The sequence below is a fragment of the Nicotiana tabacum genome, chromosome 3, assembly GCF_000715075.1.
Source record: "Nicotiana tabacum cultivar K326 chromosome 3, ASM71507v2, whole genome shotgun sequence".
Classification (NCBI taxonomy): Eukaryota; Viridiplantae; Streptophyta; class Magnoliopsida; order Solanales; family Solanaceae; genus Nicotiana; species Nicotiana tabacum.
In genome coordinates this window covers 93,969,231-93,988,542 of record NC_134082.1, presented here as the reverse complement: position 1 = coordinate 93,988,542, position 19,312 = coordinate 93,969,231, and the positions used below count along the sequence as shown (strand labels likewise).

At 36.9% G+C, this 19,312-nt stretch overlaps 1 protein-coding gene across 3 annotated transcripts; it reads right to left on the bottom strand.

The window, feature by feature from the left end:
- Positions 1–9,495: 9,495 nt before the first annotated feature.
- LOC107819095 (cysteine-rich receptor-like protein kinase 46) lies at positions 9,496–14,104 on the bottom strand. 3 transcript variants are annotated; one of them, XM_075249651.1, is made up of 9 exons: positions 13,627–14,104; positions 12,396–12,720; positions 11,931–12,059; positions 11,722–11,849; positions 11,497–11,616; positions 11,078–11,265; positions 10,777–10,827; positions 10,532–10,682; positions 9,496–10,310 (listed from the first exon to the last, which is right to left on the bottom strand). In XM_075249651.1, exons 1-9 carry the CDS (start codon positions 14,062–14,064, stop codon positions 9,921–9,923), a joined length of 1,920 nt encoding a protein of 639 aa, XP_075105752.1. In that variant the 5' UTR covers positions 14,065–14,104; the 3' UTR covers positions 9,496–9,920. The 3 variants fall into 3 exon arrangements, with proteins under 3 accessions (XP_075105752.1, XP_016500662.1, XP_016500661.1); XM_016645176.2 differs by having other exon boundaries at positions 11,078–11,261; positions 11,406–11,616; positions 11,722–11,843; XM_016645175.2 differs by having other exon boundaries at positions 11,078–11,261; positions 11,406–11,616; positions 13,627–14,103.
- Between the last annotated feature and the right edge of the window lie 5,208 nt (positions 14,105–19,312).

Below are 19,312 nucleotides of genomic sequence, written 5' to 3'. Positions count from 1 at the left end.
TATAAATTTTGTGGCTTCCATCTGATAGCTTAGAAAACATAAGCATCTCACTCCGTATGTTGCCCTTTCTAAACATATACATTTTAATGACTTATGTTGGTGTCTTTATCAAAGAGAGTGGGGCCCACTTTAGGATGACTTAGCCACAAGATTCCTCAATATGTGCCACCTATCCATATGATTCAAGAGTCACACATTTGGGTTTTAATCAAGTCCCCTTGGCAGCCATGTTAAAGTTCTTTAGGCTTATCCAAGATTATCATTAATTATCCACTAATCTCTTGATTAACTTGTTAATCTCCCTTCAACCAATAATTAACCAATTACCCTCATAATTAAGAATTATCTCGAATTACTTAAAATACTACTTACTTTTAACACACTTTTATACACCTTACTATCATGGTCATGTGGTACCTTGTATAGTACTTGTCCATAAATACCGGGTATTATAGATCAGATCGTATTTTATCCCAAAATGTCAAACTTTCACGAAACACATCTTCTTCGATTTGCTTACTCTCTCACCTTCACAAATTTACTTATCACTTGTTTGAAATCGCGTAATACTTATAATCCCAAAATAATCTCGTTCTCGAACATACGTCGATTAGCGTACGATGAAACTTCAACGTACGAAAATGCGGGATGTAACATCTCATTTCCGAGCTTTTATCAATTTACTTATGGCATATTTCCATGTACGAAAACATGGGGTGTAACATCATTCCCCTCTTTGGAACATTCATCCTCAAATGTTGACTGATGCACATATCATTTTCATGAACTATGTCTTCCAAATACTTTAGTACTCTTCTTGCCATCTAAGCAACTGCTATGTGAACAAATCCAAAGTTCAGGGCATTGCCCCCTTAGGCCTCCTTCTCACACCACGACTTGTAGTTGGAATCCTTCCAATCTCGTAACTATTGCTACCTTTTATCATGCAGCATGTACGACTCTGACCTTGTGAGTGTGCCTATGCGACTTTTCTCTTCTTTTTCCTCCAGCTTTTAGCTAATCTCTAGGCCTCACTTTATAAACATATACAGATCTTGACAAAATGTCCCTCTGGGCATCTATAGGTATACTTATATTCTTTGCTCGATACCTTTTTGAACTTACGAATATTGCTATATCTTATTTCATAGGATCGGTTATCTATCCGCATGACTTTACTACATCTAAGTAGGTCATAATATACCATAACTCTTATCTTGATTTATCGTTACCCAGGTCTTCTACCAAACTCCAAGTTATTCTCGTTGCTTATCCTATATGTGTAAATCTATGTCCTTTAATGCTTCCTAATTACTGTCCATCTTAAGAATAACGGCCTAATCTCATCTCATACTTTGTGACTTTTGTCCATCCATTGTTGATTCACCTCAATACTTATCTACAATTTACCACTAATAACTTGAAACTTCTTACATAATCACTACGGCTCACATCTCAATGGGAACATCTTAAATGATTAGACTGATCCACCTAGGGCGATACCATGCTTTCGTAACTATATTTCACATGTAATTCATCTTACATGGGTATTTTAATCATGTACAATTCATGAAATCCATTTCTTTTCTTCTTCAAATCATTACTCAAACGAAGTCCCAAACGCCATCCTTTATCTATCATAATTACACCCTTATTCTACTATCAGGGCAACATTCCATCTATTTTAAATACTACTAGTCTTAGACTCATTTGAGTTCATTCAGGTTATACAAAACTTTCTATAACTTAGAGAAACCATTAACTCTCATGTTTTCATGGGCTTAATCATGAGGACTTATCCATTCTCGTCACCTGCTCACTTGCCTTTCCTTTTCCTTACTCATGTCTTCCTAAAACCTTGTTGCTCTACCATACTTTAGCTTGCAACCTACACATACACATTTATACTACTCGCAACCTTCCTTTAACTTTCTTGCGCCATAGATTTCCTTATGTTATTCTGGAACATTACTTGAGACATCACATTGTCTCAAAATCTTCTTTACTCTCTTAATTAGACCTTTCGATAACTATAAACCATCGGCTGGAAGGTATGCCACTGACGATGCTACTATTATTCCTGGATACTGAATCCCAATGCTTCTAGCCTTCTATCCAAAGTATGGACTATTCACAACCTTCTGCACTTGAGTATCTCGTACGTTGTTCACCTTTACCTTACTTACATTAAAGTGTCTCATCACATCTTCTATCTCTTTTATAACTTCCCTTCCACATAGGTATAATTCACATCCACAACTTGAACTTCTATTATAATACATGCACCTCTTTACATAATCCGGTGAGAGCTTCATACTGACTTCTTATGAGGCTGGTGCTCTTCTAACTGGCTTTATCATAGAGCCGTTATAGAATATGATTGTTGTGTTATCTCTCTTATACCTCTGATATTAAGAATGATTCTGCAATGTTCTTAATCATGATGTCTATAATTTTCTAGGTCCAATAATCAAACTCGTGATTTACTTAGTTGACATAACTCTTTAGTTTCTTCTTCCTTCTGATCAGTCTTTATGTAGGCTTAAGCTTTCTTTCGATCTGCAGCTCCTGGCATTAGTGATTACTTTAGCCTTTCATGGGCGCTATAGAATATCTGTGATACCATCATCTAATAATTCAATCCTTTGTCTATGCCTTGACCCAATTCTTTATTTTAACCTATACTGGAGTCTTCTAGGTTTGTACGAATGTCGGCATGTATGCTGTATGGATAATACTTCGAAATATTAAGTGTGTTCATAACGTAACTAACTCTGGAACATTGATCGAATAATTCCTTTTCATTCTATCTCAGCTTTCTTTAAACGTAAGTTATTACTTTTCCTGGTCTTCTGTCCCCTTGTTGTGTGCATACTTGGCTTATCTTAGTTCCCCCACATGCCTGAGTTTTCGTGCAACTCATATGATCTTGAATATTACATTTGATTTTACTTCCCGTTCATTAGCCATGGTAGGTGTCACTTTCTTATGGAGTGCATACAATGTTGTTGTGAGACTGTTGTTATAAGACCATTTCCTCTTTAGGTCACTAAGCTTAGGTTGAAGCCTTCTTTCTTATTTTTTCAGCTAGTCTTTCATTATAGTACTTAGGGGGGACCCTCTGACTCTTGTAAAGCTGTGAGCTTATTACATCGTATACTCGACGAAATTTTTGGTGTTCTTTCCTTGCCTTAATTATCTGTAGTTATTTACTTCCACGCCCTTGTGCTTGTAGGTTGCTTCTGAACTGATATTTTGACTGTCTTCCCAGTGGTATTCTCTTTTATTTCCATAATACTCATATGGTAACTTTAACTACCCCAACTCCTATCTAAATATATCTCAAGTATTACAATGTCATAATTGCGAGGCTGAAATCATTATATTGGATTTTACTATGTTTATCTTGCATGATCTACTGATTTGTCTGTAACCTCCTATCTAGCCATAACTAGGATCTTTCTGAATCAACTACTAACTACTCATTGGACCATTCTCATATCAATATCCCGCAAAATCTTTCTTGGGTTATTTTCTTTCTCTTAACTTATGTCTCGCACTGGCTCCATATCTATCAATAACATCTTGGGAAGGAACCACTACTTCCTTTTCTTGATGTCGTGTTTGCATAATGTTTTGGAATCTTAGAATATCTACAGGATTTGAATAAGTGCAATCTCATTCCTTCCTCATTTTATCGCATTATTCCTTTATCATTCCATAGTTACTAGAACCAATTAACTCAGACGTAATGCCACATCACTCTATATTCCCCCCTTTAGGGGAGTACTAAGATTTAGCTCTACGACGATATACCTATAGATGTTCTACCTCTTCATCTTTGGCGTCCTTGCATATATCGGTGACCCTTACTCGCCTTGCGGAAATCCTTATATACCAAGGATAACAAAATTCCTTACTCGCGAGGGTGACACTTAGTGTAACTGGCACATACCGTCCCTTAAGTTGAACTTTGTTCATATTGCTTTCTTTAGGGAAGCATTTTCCTGAATGACTATTCTTTAAATTTCTCATGAATCTTCTTTTGTTATCCATTCTATTATCGCCGGAACGAAATCTGAAATTCTCATGATGTCGACCATTATCAAATCATCCAGTCCCTAATTCATGTTTAGTTTATCTTGTTCACTAGCCCATACTGATTTCTATTACTCTGGGGTCTAACTTTTCCTCTTGGTAATCGCGATAGAGTCACGAACTTATTTTTCAAAATGAGGATATGACTTTATGGCCTATACTCTTTTATTGTCTTAAGGCTTTTCACATGTCGTCTCTTCCTGCACTTGACTATAGATTCTGTAATACTCTACTATTGTCATCCATTTATCACATCTTACTCATAATTCTTCATTAACTCTCTTCTTATTTCTCGCTAAAATTTATGTCTATCACTTTATTCTGAAAATTCAAACAAGTCATTCTTTTGCTCTTAGCTCCCCTTGCTCCATCCATTGGCTCTTCGGGTTGCCTAACATTCTTTTTCTACTAGGGACGGGAGCCACACTAAGGCAATATTTATCCCTTCAAGGCTTCTAGTGCCTATCCTTGTAGTACTCATATCCAGTTGTACTATTTTAGAGTGCACCATCTGGGTGTCTCACAAGGAGATCTATTACCACCTTTGTAATATCCTTCGGAAATGTCAACTATCACAATAATCCATTCACCATTTTGGGTTACTCTAACCCCAGTCGGATCCTAATATCCTTTCCTGTCTTAAACCATATCTACTAGCTCCCATAGGGCATAACTGAGATCGGTGTGGCCAATTGTACATACCTCTATTACTGTCGAAGGTAACTCAAAAGGCTTATATTCCTCTGCTTGAATTGTAAATATTATTAATCTTCATTAACTGGGCATCTCGTACCCTTCTTCATCTTACTTCTTTTACTTGTTGAAACTTTTATCTATCTTCTGAATCTCTCATTGCCTTTCACTATAGGGGTGGATAGATATTCCTGCCTTAAGGCTCCTTATCAAAAGGCTTACACGTCTTAGCACACACATGATCTACTGAAGACCTTACATATACGTCCTAAATGCCATGTAGCCTCCTACTTATAAGTGTGGTGCACAACATACCCATAAACAAGACTCTACTAGACACGAATTATAGATTCCCTAGGACAGAACTGTTCTAATACCACTTTTGTCACAACCCAAACCGATAGGCCGTGACGGGCACTCGGTGCCTTACTCAACCGAGTACCAATGTAACATATCTTTCTCATTACATCAACATGGGTAATGGGCCAGAAGGGCCGTATGAGGTAACAAGAATAAAACATTAGGGAACACTCGACATAAAACGACCCAACATTATATACTGACTTATACATATGGCGTACGAGCCTATAAGGCCAAAATAATCACTCGTACGCTGAACATAAGACGACAAGGCCATATAATCTTTCATATATATGACATATGTCTACAAGCCTCTAAGACTACACAAACGTCATAAGGCCGGGACAGGGTCCCGACATACCAATCAATACATGTCTAAATCATACTGACCAAATAAGCAACTCCGGAGCAAATGGAGCGCACCAACATCTTCTGCTGAGCTGATAGCCTACTTGGAGGACTCTCAACCTGTCTATCGCGACCTGCGGGCATGAAATGTAGCGTCCCTAAGAAAAAGAAACGTTAATACAAATAATGTACTGAGTATGTAAGGAATGAAAATCAGTAAACAATAAAAATGAGAGAAACATGGAGTAAAAGACTCAACATGTAAGTTTGAATAACTCTATGAATCATTAATGTTCATAATGTCATGCCTATGCGTATAAATATCATGTCATGCATGGGTATATGCGTTCATAACATCATCAAACCTCTAAGGTCATCCTATCATATCATCTCGGCCACTGTGGGTAAAATCATCAACGTATACCAGCTGATCAGGTGGTAGTGAGTGTATAACGTCGTAACATTTTTCCATAGCCCATATACATATATATCCATATAAATACTCGTATATAACGCCATCTAGCCATGGGTCAATGTACATGTATAAATGAATGTAATGCATGAGAAGTACGTTAATAAAATCTCTCAGAACGTCATAAGACCATTATACCTCTTATTATTATCATGAAATAAACTTTATCAACTTACATATTTTCTGAGACCAATGAACAGATGATAGAATAATATGATACATGGGGAATCAAGAACATAATTATCTCTAGCATTTCTAGAATAGAGTCATTTTTGGAAGTTGTGCATTTGCTCGTTTTGTTTGTATCATATGGATCATTCCAAAAGGAAAGAAGGGATAGCCTTAATATACCTGAGTCGATTATCTTGACAATACCTGTAATACACGCCAATCGCGACGAAACACGTAACGATGGATTGAAGTAGAGGGAAATCCGTATGGTGTTCTTGAGAAAAATTGTACCGAACTCTCTTAGAATTGCAAATCCCGTTGCTATTATATTACGTAGTCTCGTATGAATTTTGTGGCTTTCATCTGATAGCTTAGCAAACATAAGAATCTCACTTCTTAATGATATGGGAAAATCTTTTATAATTGTTGGTTCATAAGAGCTTTAGGGTGAAGCTCCATACGTTGCCCTTTCTAAATATATGCATTTTAATGGCTTATGTTGGTGTCTTTATCAAAGAAAGTGGGTCCCACTTTAGGATGACTTAGCCACAAGATTCCTCAACATGTTCCTTCTATCCATATGATTCAAGAGTCACACATTTGGGCTTTAATCAAGTCCCTTTGGCTGCCACGTTAAAGTTCTTTAGGCTTATCCAAGATTATCATTAATTATCCGCTAATCTCTTGATTAACGTGTTAATATCCCATCAACCAATAATTAATCAATTACCTTCATAATTAAGAATTATCTCGAATTACTTAAAATACTACTTACTTTTAACACACTTTTATACACCTTACTGTCATGGTCATGTAGTACCTTGTATGGTACTAGTCCATAAATACCGAGTATTATAGCTCAGACTGTATTTTATCCCAAAATGTTAAACTTCGACAAAACTCATCTTCTTCGATTTGCTTACCCTCTCACCTTCACGAATTTACTTATCACTTGTTAGAAATAGCGTAATACTTATAATCCCAAAATAATCTCATTCCCGAACTTACGTCGATTAGCGTACGACGAAACTTCAACGTGCGAAACTACAGGATGTAACATCTCATCTCCGAGCTTATATCAATTTATTTATGGCATACTTCTATGTACGAAAACATGAGGTGTAACAGTATTTCCTACACATGCCATGGAAGATCTACTTCCTGTTGGCACTTGCACTCTACTGTCTTATGGTTTTTCTAAGCTTCTTAGTTCATCTAAAAGTTCCTTTCATGGTGTAATATGATGAGATGCTCCAGAATCAATTATCTATTCACAAGCATAGGTACTAAATAACAATGTAACAGTACCTGCCATCACATTTGAGGTGCTATCATTGATGGTGTCTTGTTTAGGAGGTCCATTAGCTGTGAGTATTCTTCCTTAGTGAAGAAATGTCCTTGCAGCTGAGCTTCAGCCATTGCATTATTGGCATATGGCTTGAATCCTACACTAGGTTGTGTTCTGCCACCCTATTGGCCTGTAGCTCCACCAAATTGTCCAGTTTTCTTCTTACTCTTAAAATCTGGGGGATAACCTACAATTTTGTAGTAGTTTTTCTTCAAATAACCCTTATACCCACAATCTTCACAGATTAACCATGTGCCTTTAGGTTTGAATCCTTGTGCCTTCCTGCCAACACAGTGAGTGGATCCCTGTGTGTATCTACCACACCAAGTGTTCTTAGGCTTTCTTCTTGTGACACAATTGCATAGGTTTCATTAATAGTATCTACTAGTCTCCTTACTAGTATGTTACTCCTCACATTCCCATAGTTTTCATTCAAGCCCATAAGGAACTACAACAGACGCTGAGACTTCAAATGTTCATCTTAAGGTCTTGACTCTTCACAATCACAATAAGAAACGCCAAAACATCCAACTCATCCATAGCTATTCACTGAATCTGTTCCCTGCCTCATCATTGCAATCTCATACCAAAGGTAATAGATCCTTGTTAGGTTTGAACGATCAAATCTCTCTTGAAAATCATTCCATACCTTCCTCGCATCTTATGCATAAACGATCCCTGACATCAATTCGTTCGAATACTTCCAATCCAATATAGTACTATCGCGTTGCATTTTTCCCATTGCTCAACCAATTCATCTCTGTACCTGCTCTTAGTACAAGAACCATCTACAAATCCAAGCTTACCTTTTCCTCTCAGAGCTAGCTTCATTGTCTTGCTCCACAAGGCATAATTTTCTAGCCTTGTGAACTTAATTGGGATCAAAACTAGTCCTGGAGTATCTCTTGCTTGAAGAAATAGCGGATGATTATGGTCAAGCGAGCTTACCTCGTTTCCAGCCATGTCCGCGAAAAATTGTTTCAATTTCGCCGGAGCTTCACGCTAAATCAGATCCTCACGATCGCCACTCTGATGCCATGAAGAATTTGTCACAGACATGAAGCTTTCACTACTCAATCAATGGAACAGTGAGTAAGGGCACATGTAGAGAAGAACTTTCAAGAATCTGGGATTGCAAAATGAAGAAGAACGAGTATTGTATTCTCATTGAGCAGAAGAGTACAATGACTGCTTTTATAGACAAAATGCAGCTAGACCTCACATGCATTACATGTGCAATTAACTACTCTTAGCAATACGTTTAACTACCTTTTAACAGTAATAACAAATCCCTAACTGAATAACTAGACTCTAACCACAATTAATCCAGCTGAGTCAGCAACTATTTCAATAAATATTATGTCTGTTGACGACATCATTCTAATTGTTTTTTGAAATCAGAAAAAAATAACCTTAGATGGATAAAAAGGAAAAAATGATTAACGTTATATTCAAATAAAATTTTGAAAATTTAGAAAAAGAAAAAAGAAGCGAATATATAATTTAAATTAGATAATAAAGAATGGGGTTGCATTAAGAGGAAAATATAAAGATGAAGAAATAAAGAAATTAAGAAAAGGCAGGAAAGAAAGGGAAAAAAGTGAACATTAGGACAAGGGTATATAAAACTCACATGGGAAACTAACGAGTCGCTATCCCAGTTTCATGTATGGAATTTCAACACTTCAACCATGACACCTACAACTATTATCGATTGAGGGCCACTGTTTAATTATATAAGTTTTTCTGTAAAATACCACTATATATACAAAAATTTACCTGCGCTACCAGGTGGCGTGCCACCCACAATAGCCTACATAGATCTGCCTCTGCTACCGATTAATAAATACAGCAAGACGGAGAAGATGATGTTTAGGGAGAGTTAAACTGGTAGGGAACAATTATTGCTAAGTGCCTTGTCCGCCTGTTTAACTTCTATACACTGATAGAATAAATTATTAGGCCAACCTAACTAAAGAAAACTACTTATAATCAGTAAACTTAGTTACCTGAAAACCATGACAGATAACCTTCTTTATCATAACATGACGTAGGTGTTGCACCGACGGCATAAAAATGTTTACACATTAAGGTCACTTGTAAGCATTAATTGGTGATCCGTAACCTTGTAAAAATGGTAACTAACATGATATTAATTACCTGTTAAACTTACATTGATTGTTGGTAAACGACTTTATACTGTTAATGTACATATCTTTAGTTTTCTACGTATCTGGTCTTTTCAGCATTCAGGCATCATCCGTTCATTATCAGATAAATGCAACTAGTGAACTGGGAAAAGGGATAAGTTTCTCATAAGCTCCAAAATCATCTCATTTGAGCTGTGAAGAACTCTTCATTCTCCCGTGAAATTGAATTGGCTAGCTCCGTCTTTGTAGAGGGCCATAAATTTCATACAACAATGCATCATTATCCTCCTAACACACTTTCTGTGTCATAATAAGAATCAATTGATGCAGAGGGATGATGCCGATGAAAAGAGCCATGATCTTGTTGGGTGTCATAATATCTGCAAGAATGAAATGACGATGCAGAGGGATGATGACGATGCAAAGAGCCACCTTGTTCAGAATCATGAAATGACTCCTCAATGAAAGGAGGCTTTGATGGAACAGGCACTTCTAATTCCTTTTGTGTCAGTAGTTTAATAACAGTTGTCATATCTGGACGCATAATAGGTGATTCTTGAGTACATAACAGAGCAATTTGAATCACCCTTAGTACTTCATCCACATCTTCTATCTCCATGCTCGCATCGATTAGTCGAGATAACCTTTTCTCCTTAAAGTGTCTCCAAGCCTGCACGTTAAATTAACAAGATAATCTCAAACTCAGTCTGTTGAACTTAGCAATATAACATAAGAAATAAGGATTTAAGTATGCAAAATATTTTTATACGACGAATCTAGTTTAACCTGTTATAGCACCTGATTGTGGAGGTATTTTTATACCGTACGTGGTTATAACTTAAAGTCTAGAAGTAAATGGGAGAAACAAAGTGTTCTGAAGAGAGAAATTACAATGGTTACAAGGGTGTCTAGAGTGTCATCGGCTGGAAATTTGTTAATCTCCCGGCCGCTAACTATTTCTAGGATAAGAACTCCAAAGCTATAAACATCCACTTTATCTGTTAATTGTCCATGAGCAAGGTACTCAGGAGCCATGTATCCGCTGCAGGTAAAGGATTAGCACAGGTAATTAAGGACAAAATGAAAATTTATAGTAATAGTTTAATCTAAATTCAAGTGCTTCATTACATACTTACAATGTGCCTGCAATGACAAGAGGTGCACTTCCTTTTTCCCTGATATTAAACCTGGCAATCCCAAACAAAAACAAACAGCAACAATGACGTATCAATTTCCAAGCACGTTGGAATTGGATATATGACTTATTGTCCATGTTGCTCCATTCAGGCTCATCTTGATCCAATATTATACGAGGCAAAAATAAAATTAAAAATAAATATAGACACCAGATTTTGATCTCCATATTTCCTCGTGACATGAATCTCGAACATGAATAAAGCATATTAGCAAAAATGGACCTGAAGTAAATGCACTAACCTGGCAAGACCAAAATCTGCAATTTTGGGACGGTACTTTGAGTCTAGTAAGATGTTACTAGGTTTGATGTCTCTGTGAATGATTCGAACTTGGCAATCGTTGTGAAGGTATTCTAAACCTTCGGCTGTCCCTTCAATTATTCTGAGCCTTTTCTTCCAATCCAATTCTTTCTTCTTCTTTGGATCTTTCTTCCATGCATACAGTACAGAAAATATATCAAGTAACTGTGATAATATATAACTTCTAATTACAAATGACTTAGCATTTGTTTCTATCCTTTCCGAGAAAGGAGTAGAAGGATTAAAAATCTTAAGAACAAATTACGTACCAAATAAGATAAAATCAAGGCTTTTATTTTCCAGATACTCATAAACAAGAAAACTGTCATCATCAGTGAAACAACAACCAAGGAAACGAACCAAATTCTGGTGTTGGGCTTGTCCGATAATGTCTATCTCATTGGATATCTCTTCATTCCGAATCTTGGTAGTTAAGAACATCCGTTTGATAGCAATTTCTCTACCATCCGGTAAAGTCCCCTACTTCAGAAACATTCTAAACTTATTTAGCGGAACTACTACTGTCAAAGCAAAGAAGCAAAATAGGGGGGAAAAGAATAAAAATGCAGTAGTACGTATTTATACTTTAAAGACTTCACCAAATCCACCTTGGCCAATCTTGCATTCTTCACTGAAGTTGTCTGTAGCTTTCTCTAGTGTTGAATATTTGAAATGCAGGCTCCTCTTCATAACAGATGACTCAAGATCTGATTCTTCAAGAGGGTAAGTTAAACAGAGGATTAATGAAGATTAGACCAAAATGATCTCTGCAAAAAACACTAACACTGTTTTACCATTAGGTTTCTTCTGGTGTTTCAATCGTTTTTCTTGAAGAGTTGTACCCACAATATATCCAACCAGAACAGCGACTACGCATACACCAACAGCAACAAGAACAAATACAACGTACATGAAAATGGCTCCTGCAAAATGAATTCCTTCTTAAATGAATTTAAATTTTGTGCACTAAAAGTGTATATTATTATACACTATCTAGTTTACTTACAACATAGCAAGTTATGTTGCTCGAACTCTCCGAAAATATCGTTAGGTGTGTCCCGGTTCCTCCAAAAGTAGTGCATTTTTGGAGGATCCAACACTGGTGCGATAATATTTTGGAGAGTCCGCACAACATACTAGCAGATCTAATTGAGTAACCTGGAAAAAGAATATATAGCATGCTCATTGTGTAAAACATTTTATACTGTCAGTGTATTTAAGTTAAATCCTTCAGATTTTCTAAAGTGCATGCAGCTGACCTTTAGTATTAAGAAAGAAACTCGAACCATCGGTAAATTCATATTCTGAGTAACGAAAATAGCAGCCGACGCTAAGGGCACGTGCCTCAATGGATGGCAAACAATCGAGGAGAGATGTGCTTGCGTTTGTCAGGCAGTCATTACATGAATTTTCATCCAAAGTATTCCAGCAGTTAGCCATGCCATAAACTGATAAACCATGGGCTTTCCTTCGTCCCTCTGCATAGCCACCGTGAATTGGGGCCATGTTTACCAAATCCTTGACAACTTTGGTTGCCACATCACTAAATTGCTCATTCTTCAAGTTCACTGCATCGCTGCATCTCTTTTTATCAAATTTAACCAACAAAAAGAGACCCATGAGAACCAAGAACAAGTAAGCCAAAGTCATGTCTGATAAGATATACTAGTAATTAATTATATAAAAGTTTACTCTTCATGATAGTTTAAAATTTTAAATTAGATGGTTACACAAGTTTAATATACTATATATGATATGAAAGCAGGCACCATCCTGATTTCAAATCTCACTGCCACAAATTATCCAAATGAATTTCCCCGTGCTTCGCCTATGAAAATGAATTAGGCCCTCACGCCAGTGGCGAATCCAGAAATATTTTCAAGGGTGTTTAGACTTGAAAGAAGTAAAAAAAAAATTCCCACAAAGGGTGTTCAATATATGTTTTATACATCTAAAATCAACACTTTACTAATATACATAATGTAATTTTTTGTAATTTTTCGGCGCTTTGCAAAAGGTGGCTTCACCCCTGCCTCACGCAAAGGAATGTGTTGAACATATAATTAAGTAAATAAAATTGTACTCTCTCTATTTGCTAAAACTTTTTTAGGGATAAAGCTAAACTGTGCCAACGGGATTCAATCGTTGGAAAATTGTGTAAATAGGGCAAAGGGTTCACTTTAACATTAGGGAAGCTTCTACTATAGCAACAAAGGTCGGCACAAAAATTAATTTATTTGCAAGTATGAATACAGGTACGCCATTGTTGCATTTTTTTTCGAATCTCTTTAATCGAATCTCGCCATTGTTGCTCCGCCCTTGATGGTAATACCATGCTATGTTGAGTTATGTCTTCAAGATGGGATTTTTACTTTCTTATCTCTTATATATTCTTGTAAACAGCAGTCACAGAATACCCGAGAAAAATAAAATAATGCTACTTATATAATTTCAGACAAAAGAAAACAACCAAAGGGAGAAAGAAATTACTTTGACGTCGTGGGGAGAAGAGGACTCGTAAAAAAAGCTATAGTTCTCGAATCTCATGAAGCAACCATCAAAGAAAACACGGCCGCTACTGTGGGGAAAACAACCAGGCAATTGGGTTTTGATGGTAGAAAAACAAATTTCGCAATCATCATTAGTGAGATCGTCCATGCATTGAGCCAAGACGTAAATTCGATTCGGAGGGTAGCCTTCTCCATAAATGGAAAATTTGCTTTTTCGCATTTCGGGTTCCATTGATACTATTGCATTGGCGTAGTTTTGGTTGAATTCTGAAACATTCTCTGCTCGATCTACGCCGCAGAATTTATAGACCAGCTCCGTTCGAGGATTCGCAATTGCTGGAAAAATAAAAAAGCTAGAGAGGAGAACGCTTAAGCACAAAACGACGACATTGGCCATTATTAGGAGAGAGGTGTTCATCTTGGCTTTTCATTTTTTTCTTCGAATTTCCTTTTGTTTTCAGGTGTTAATAAAAAAAATATTTTCTGGAAATTTACACTTGTAGTCCTAAAACATTGACAAATTCTGATTTTGGTCCTAGTACATTTCATTTAATTGAACTGTGCAATCCCTCTTCTTGCGAGTTTTCACAGATTTAACGAATTGAACTTTAAATATTAATCATTATTTATTCATATGATACGTTTACTCTATATCTGAGGGTAATATATTTCTAAAAATAGTCAAAATGCAGCATATTTCTTACATAAGGATTTCAAATCACACATATTAGTTAGCTGAATACTAAATGTGCTTAGATATATAAATATATCACAAGGATCAAAATATAATTAACTAATAATTGAGGGATCAAAAGTATTATCCCAACATTCCCGTGCCAAAATCTTGACAACAAACAACATATGATGGCGGATAGTTTAGCAAAACATGTGTGCAATCTACATTATAGTAGTAAGAAAGTACTTGGTACATTTTGTAGTTCCTCCCATGTTATGTTTCAAATCTGGCCAAAATAGACAAACCAAGAACTAAACACATATAAAAAATGTACTAGAGTATCTTTCTCTGATGGTGGTGCTTTATATAACAATGTGTCAAAATCTGCCATTAGAGAGCTCTGCAACGTGAGGAAGAAGAAAAAGGAATTGGGATATTTTCCAACTGCATTTACTGTGCTAACAGAATTAGTTATATACTAATTGAGAAAACAAAATAATAAAAAGATCCCCTAACTCCTAGTAATTACATTTGGGTCCCAATAATAAGTAACTTCTAATCTAACTTCTAAGCCTCTAACTTCCAATACTCCCCCTCAAGCTTGTTGAGCAAAAAACTATGTTGCACAGATGAAAGTCTTTTGGTGAAGAGATCTGCCTGTTGATCTTTTGTAGAAGCATATTGTGTAACCAAGGTACCATCCTTAATAGGTTCACGAACAAAATGATAGTCTATCTCGATGTGTTTAGTATGCCTATGAAATATAGGATTCGCAGCTATTTGCATTACTGCTTTGTTATCATAGAACAGTGTGACAGGGTTAAGAACATACACTCCTAACTCTGAAAATAGCCCCAACAACCACACTATTTCTGAAACTACTGATGTCATGCTGCGATATTCTGCTTCGTGAAACAGTATGTTGTTTCTTTGATTTCCATGAAATCAATGAATCACCAAGTTTAAGTGCATATCCACTAACATGTCTTCTTGTCATTGGGCAAGCTGCCCAGTCAGAATCATAAAAAACTGTCAATGTATCTACATTCCCTCGCTTCAATAAAACTCTCATTCCTGGTGTAGCCTTCAGATACCTCACTACTCTAGAAGCAGCCTCCATGTGTGACTTCTTAGGTAGTTGCATAAATTGACTCAAAATCTGGACTGCATAACTGATATTTGGTCGAGTGACTGTCAGGTACAGCAATTTCCCTATCAGTTTTTTATACTTATTTGCATCTGTCAAGGGATCTTTATCTTGTATTCCAGCAACTCTGTCATATTCTACTGTTGTAAGCTTCTGATTGACTTCAAGTAGTGTTAAAGCTAGCTTGGCACCACTTAAGCCCAATTTAGAAATGAGCTCTAAACTGTATTTCCTTTGGTTAAGTAATATTCCATGATTAGATCTCAACACCTCAATCCCTAAGAAATACCTCATTTCTCCTAGGTCTTTGAGTTTAAACTGCTGATGCAAAGCTGCCTTAGCTTCATCAATTAAATCCTTATTACTTCCAGTCAATAGCAAGTCATCAACATAGATGAGGATGATGAAAATATCTTTGCCTGACCTCTTAGTGAACATTGAGTAATCATGAGTGCTTTGTATAAAACCTGCTCCCACCAATGTTTCTGTGAGTTTCAAATTCCATTGCCTTGATGCTTACTTGAGACCATATAAGGACTTATTCAGCTTGCACACCTTCTGCTCCCCCTGTCTTTGGAAACCCTATGGTAAATCCATATAGACTTCTTCAAAAAAATCTCCTTGAAGGAAAGCATTAAAGACATACATTTGGTATAGGGACCAATCTTTTGCAGCTGCAAGTACTATCACAGACCTAACAGTAACCATTTTTGCAACTGGTGAAAATATCTCATGATAGTCCAATCCCTCTTGTTGATTGTATCCTTTTGTCACTAGTCGTGCCTTGAATCTTTCAACTTATCCATTTACTTGGTACTTTATTTTGTACACCCACTTGGACCCAATAGAGGTTTTACCTGGTGGTAAGTCAAAAACCTCTCAAGTCTTATTATCTTCTAATGCTTGTATCTCCTGCTTCATGGTTGTGATTCACCTCCCAAGTTATAGGGCTTCTTCAAGGCTGAAAAAACGAATACATAACTTCTGTATTTTGATGACATCTTCTCATAGGATAGGAAGTTTGAGACTGGATAATTGCATTGTGGGGGCTTCTATGACTGCAACACATAGTCTCTGTGACATATAGGTGGATTCTTTACCCTTAGTGACTGTCTAGTTAGTACATTGGAAACCAGACTCAGTCCTAGGTGTATCTTGCCCATTTTGAATATCTTCAGTGACACCATCTTGAGCAAGTGAACCAACAGATATGTCTTCAACATTCTCCAGTACAAGTTGTGTAGTATCATGATTTTCATTTGGTACTGATGGTTCTTTCAAATCTTTTGTTGGTGATGCTGCAGTATTCACTCCATTATTGTCATCCTCTACTGGTGAACTGGTGCATGTTTCTGCATTAGGAGGAACCTGAAATGATTCCTCAAGATTGGAAACTGTTGGTGGTCCACCTGGTTGACCCTGCATATCAATCTACAAAAAACTAGATGTGAATGGATGTTGTGTCATTTTCCTAAATGGAAACTCCTTCTCACTAAAGGATACATCCCTACTAATGAAGAATGTTCTAGTAGTTAAATCATATAATCTATAGCCCTTTTGTGTAGTTGAATACCCCATGTGAACAACATATCTAGTCTTTGCACCAAATTTATCATCTATTATCAGATTTGTGGCATAACATAGGCATCCAAAATCCTTAAATGTTCTATTGAGGGCTCTCTACCATACAACATTCCATAAGGGCTTTTACTACTTAGTATCTTGGTAGCAATCTATTAATCAAATAAATAACAGTTTGTATACATTCCCCAAAAACATGTCTGGAACATGACTTTGAAATTTCAAGGCCCTGGCAGTATTCAGTATATGTCTATGTTTCCTTTCAGCTACTTCATTCTGCTGGGGTGTATATACACAACTACTTTGGTGAATGATTCCCTGATATAGCAAGAATTCATTCCACTATACATTGAAAAATTCTTTACCATTGTCTGTTCTTAAAATCTTGACACAAGTATCAAATTGTGTCTTAACTATGGAAACAAATTGCTTCAGAAAAGTAATAGTTTCACTATTATATTGCATCAAGAAAATTCAAGTAGCTCTACAAAAATTATCCACAACTGTAAGAAAATAATGTTTTCTATCATGCGTGCTCTTCTTATATGGTCCCCATACATCCATATGAACTAATTCAAAAGCTCTAGCACTCATTTTCTCACTGTTAGAAAAACTAAGTCTAGACTGTTTAGCTAAAGGGCAAACAATACACTTATTTTGCATATTATCATCTACTTTATTATGCAAAAAAGAAACATGTTGTATTACAGGAACAGAAGCATGGCCTAATCTCTCATGCCACACGTATGTTGTTTCATCACTTGAACCTCTTAGATCTACATTTGCTGCTAAAAGTTTGATTCCTCTTCCTTTCAGTATGTACAAACCTTCATTCTCTTTACCATTCGCCTTCACCCTGCCATTGTAAAGGTCCTGAAACACACATAATGTAGGCAGAAATATGGCAGCATATTTTAGATCTCTAGTTAGCTTAGACACTGACATTAGATTAAACTTAAAATCAGGAACATGTAGTACATTCTCTAGCTTATCAACATCTGACAAATATGAACTCCCCACATGTTCAATTTTTGTAGTGACACCATTTGACAATGTCACTTTATCTTGTGTCCTGTCATCTACTCTTCTTACATCATTCATTAAATCTAAGGTAGATGAAATGTGATGTGTACTTTGGCCTTGAGCGGTCGTACTTTGGCCTTTTTGTTATAGTACCTTTCTACTTGTTGCTTTAGGGCTACCATTCTTACGTAGGCCATATCCCTTCATTCTTCGACTTCATCTAGATCTTGTAGACTACTTTCATCGTTGGTTGGTCCGCTTTTGTTGGAGTATCTCAAGCTAGGTTCTCCGACTTCAATGGGTATAACTGCGTCAGTCCCGTAGACTAGTGAATATGGCGTCTCACCTGTGCTAGTTTTTGGCGTAGTGCGGTATGCCCATAGTACTTCTAGTAGTAGTTCAGGCCATAGCCCTTTGGCATCCTCGAGCTTCTTTTCAATATATTCAGTATCACTTTATTGGAGGATTCGGCTTGACCATTGCCGCGGGATGGTATGGTGTGGAGAGTATTCGCTTGATGTGCCATTTTTTGAAAAACTCGGTCGTTTTCTTTCCGACGAACTGAGGTCCGCTGTCACAGCTAATTTCTTTGGGGATGCCGAAGCGGCATATTATATTTTTCCATATGAACGTGATAACTTTTTGCTCATGTATTTGAGTATATGCACCTGTTTCCACCCATTTAGAAAAATAGTTAGTTAAAACCAAAAGGAAGTGTACCTTACCTCGTCCTGCCGGGAGGGGTCCGACAATATCCATCCCCCACTTTATGAATGGCCATGGTGAAGTGACGGAATGTAGGAGATCTCCTTCTTGGTATATCATATAGGCATAGTTTCGACACTGTTCACACTTCCTGATGTAATTCGCGACTTCTTTTTTCATAGTAGTCCAGTAGTATTCGGTGCGGATGAGGCATCAGACGAGGGCGCAGTTTCCCATGTGGGTGCCGCAGTGCCCCTCATGTACTTCTTATAGTACTTGCCTTGTTTGATTTGGCTTAAGACACTTGGCCAGGGGGCCGCCGAACGTTCTCTTGTAAAGATTGCAATTTATGAGGCTATATCTGGCTGCCTGTATTCGAAGCTTTTTGGCTTCTTTCTTATTTTGTGGGAGCGTTCCATCCTGCAAATATGTTACGATATGGGTGCGCCAATCCCAAGTTAGGTTTATAGAATGTACCTCGACCTGGTCTATTGCGGAATGGAGACGAGTGACCATGTTTTCCTTGTTGATATT

Excerpts from the sequence above, each read along its gene's own strand:
- LOC107819095 (XM_016645175.2), bottom strand. The coding sequence starts at position 14,064 with ATGAACACCTCTCTCCTAATAATGGCCAATGTCGTCGTTTTGTGCTTA. Across the intron at positions 12,721-13,626 it reads CTTCTCCCCACGACGTCAAA|AGATGCAGCGATGCAGTGAA; the intron begins GTAATTTCTTTC and ends TTTGATAAAAAG. Across the intron at positions 12,060-12,395 it reads TTTCTTTCTTAATACTAAAG|GAGCCATTTTCATGTACGTT; the intron begins GTCAGCTGCATG and ends TTCATTTTGCAG.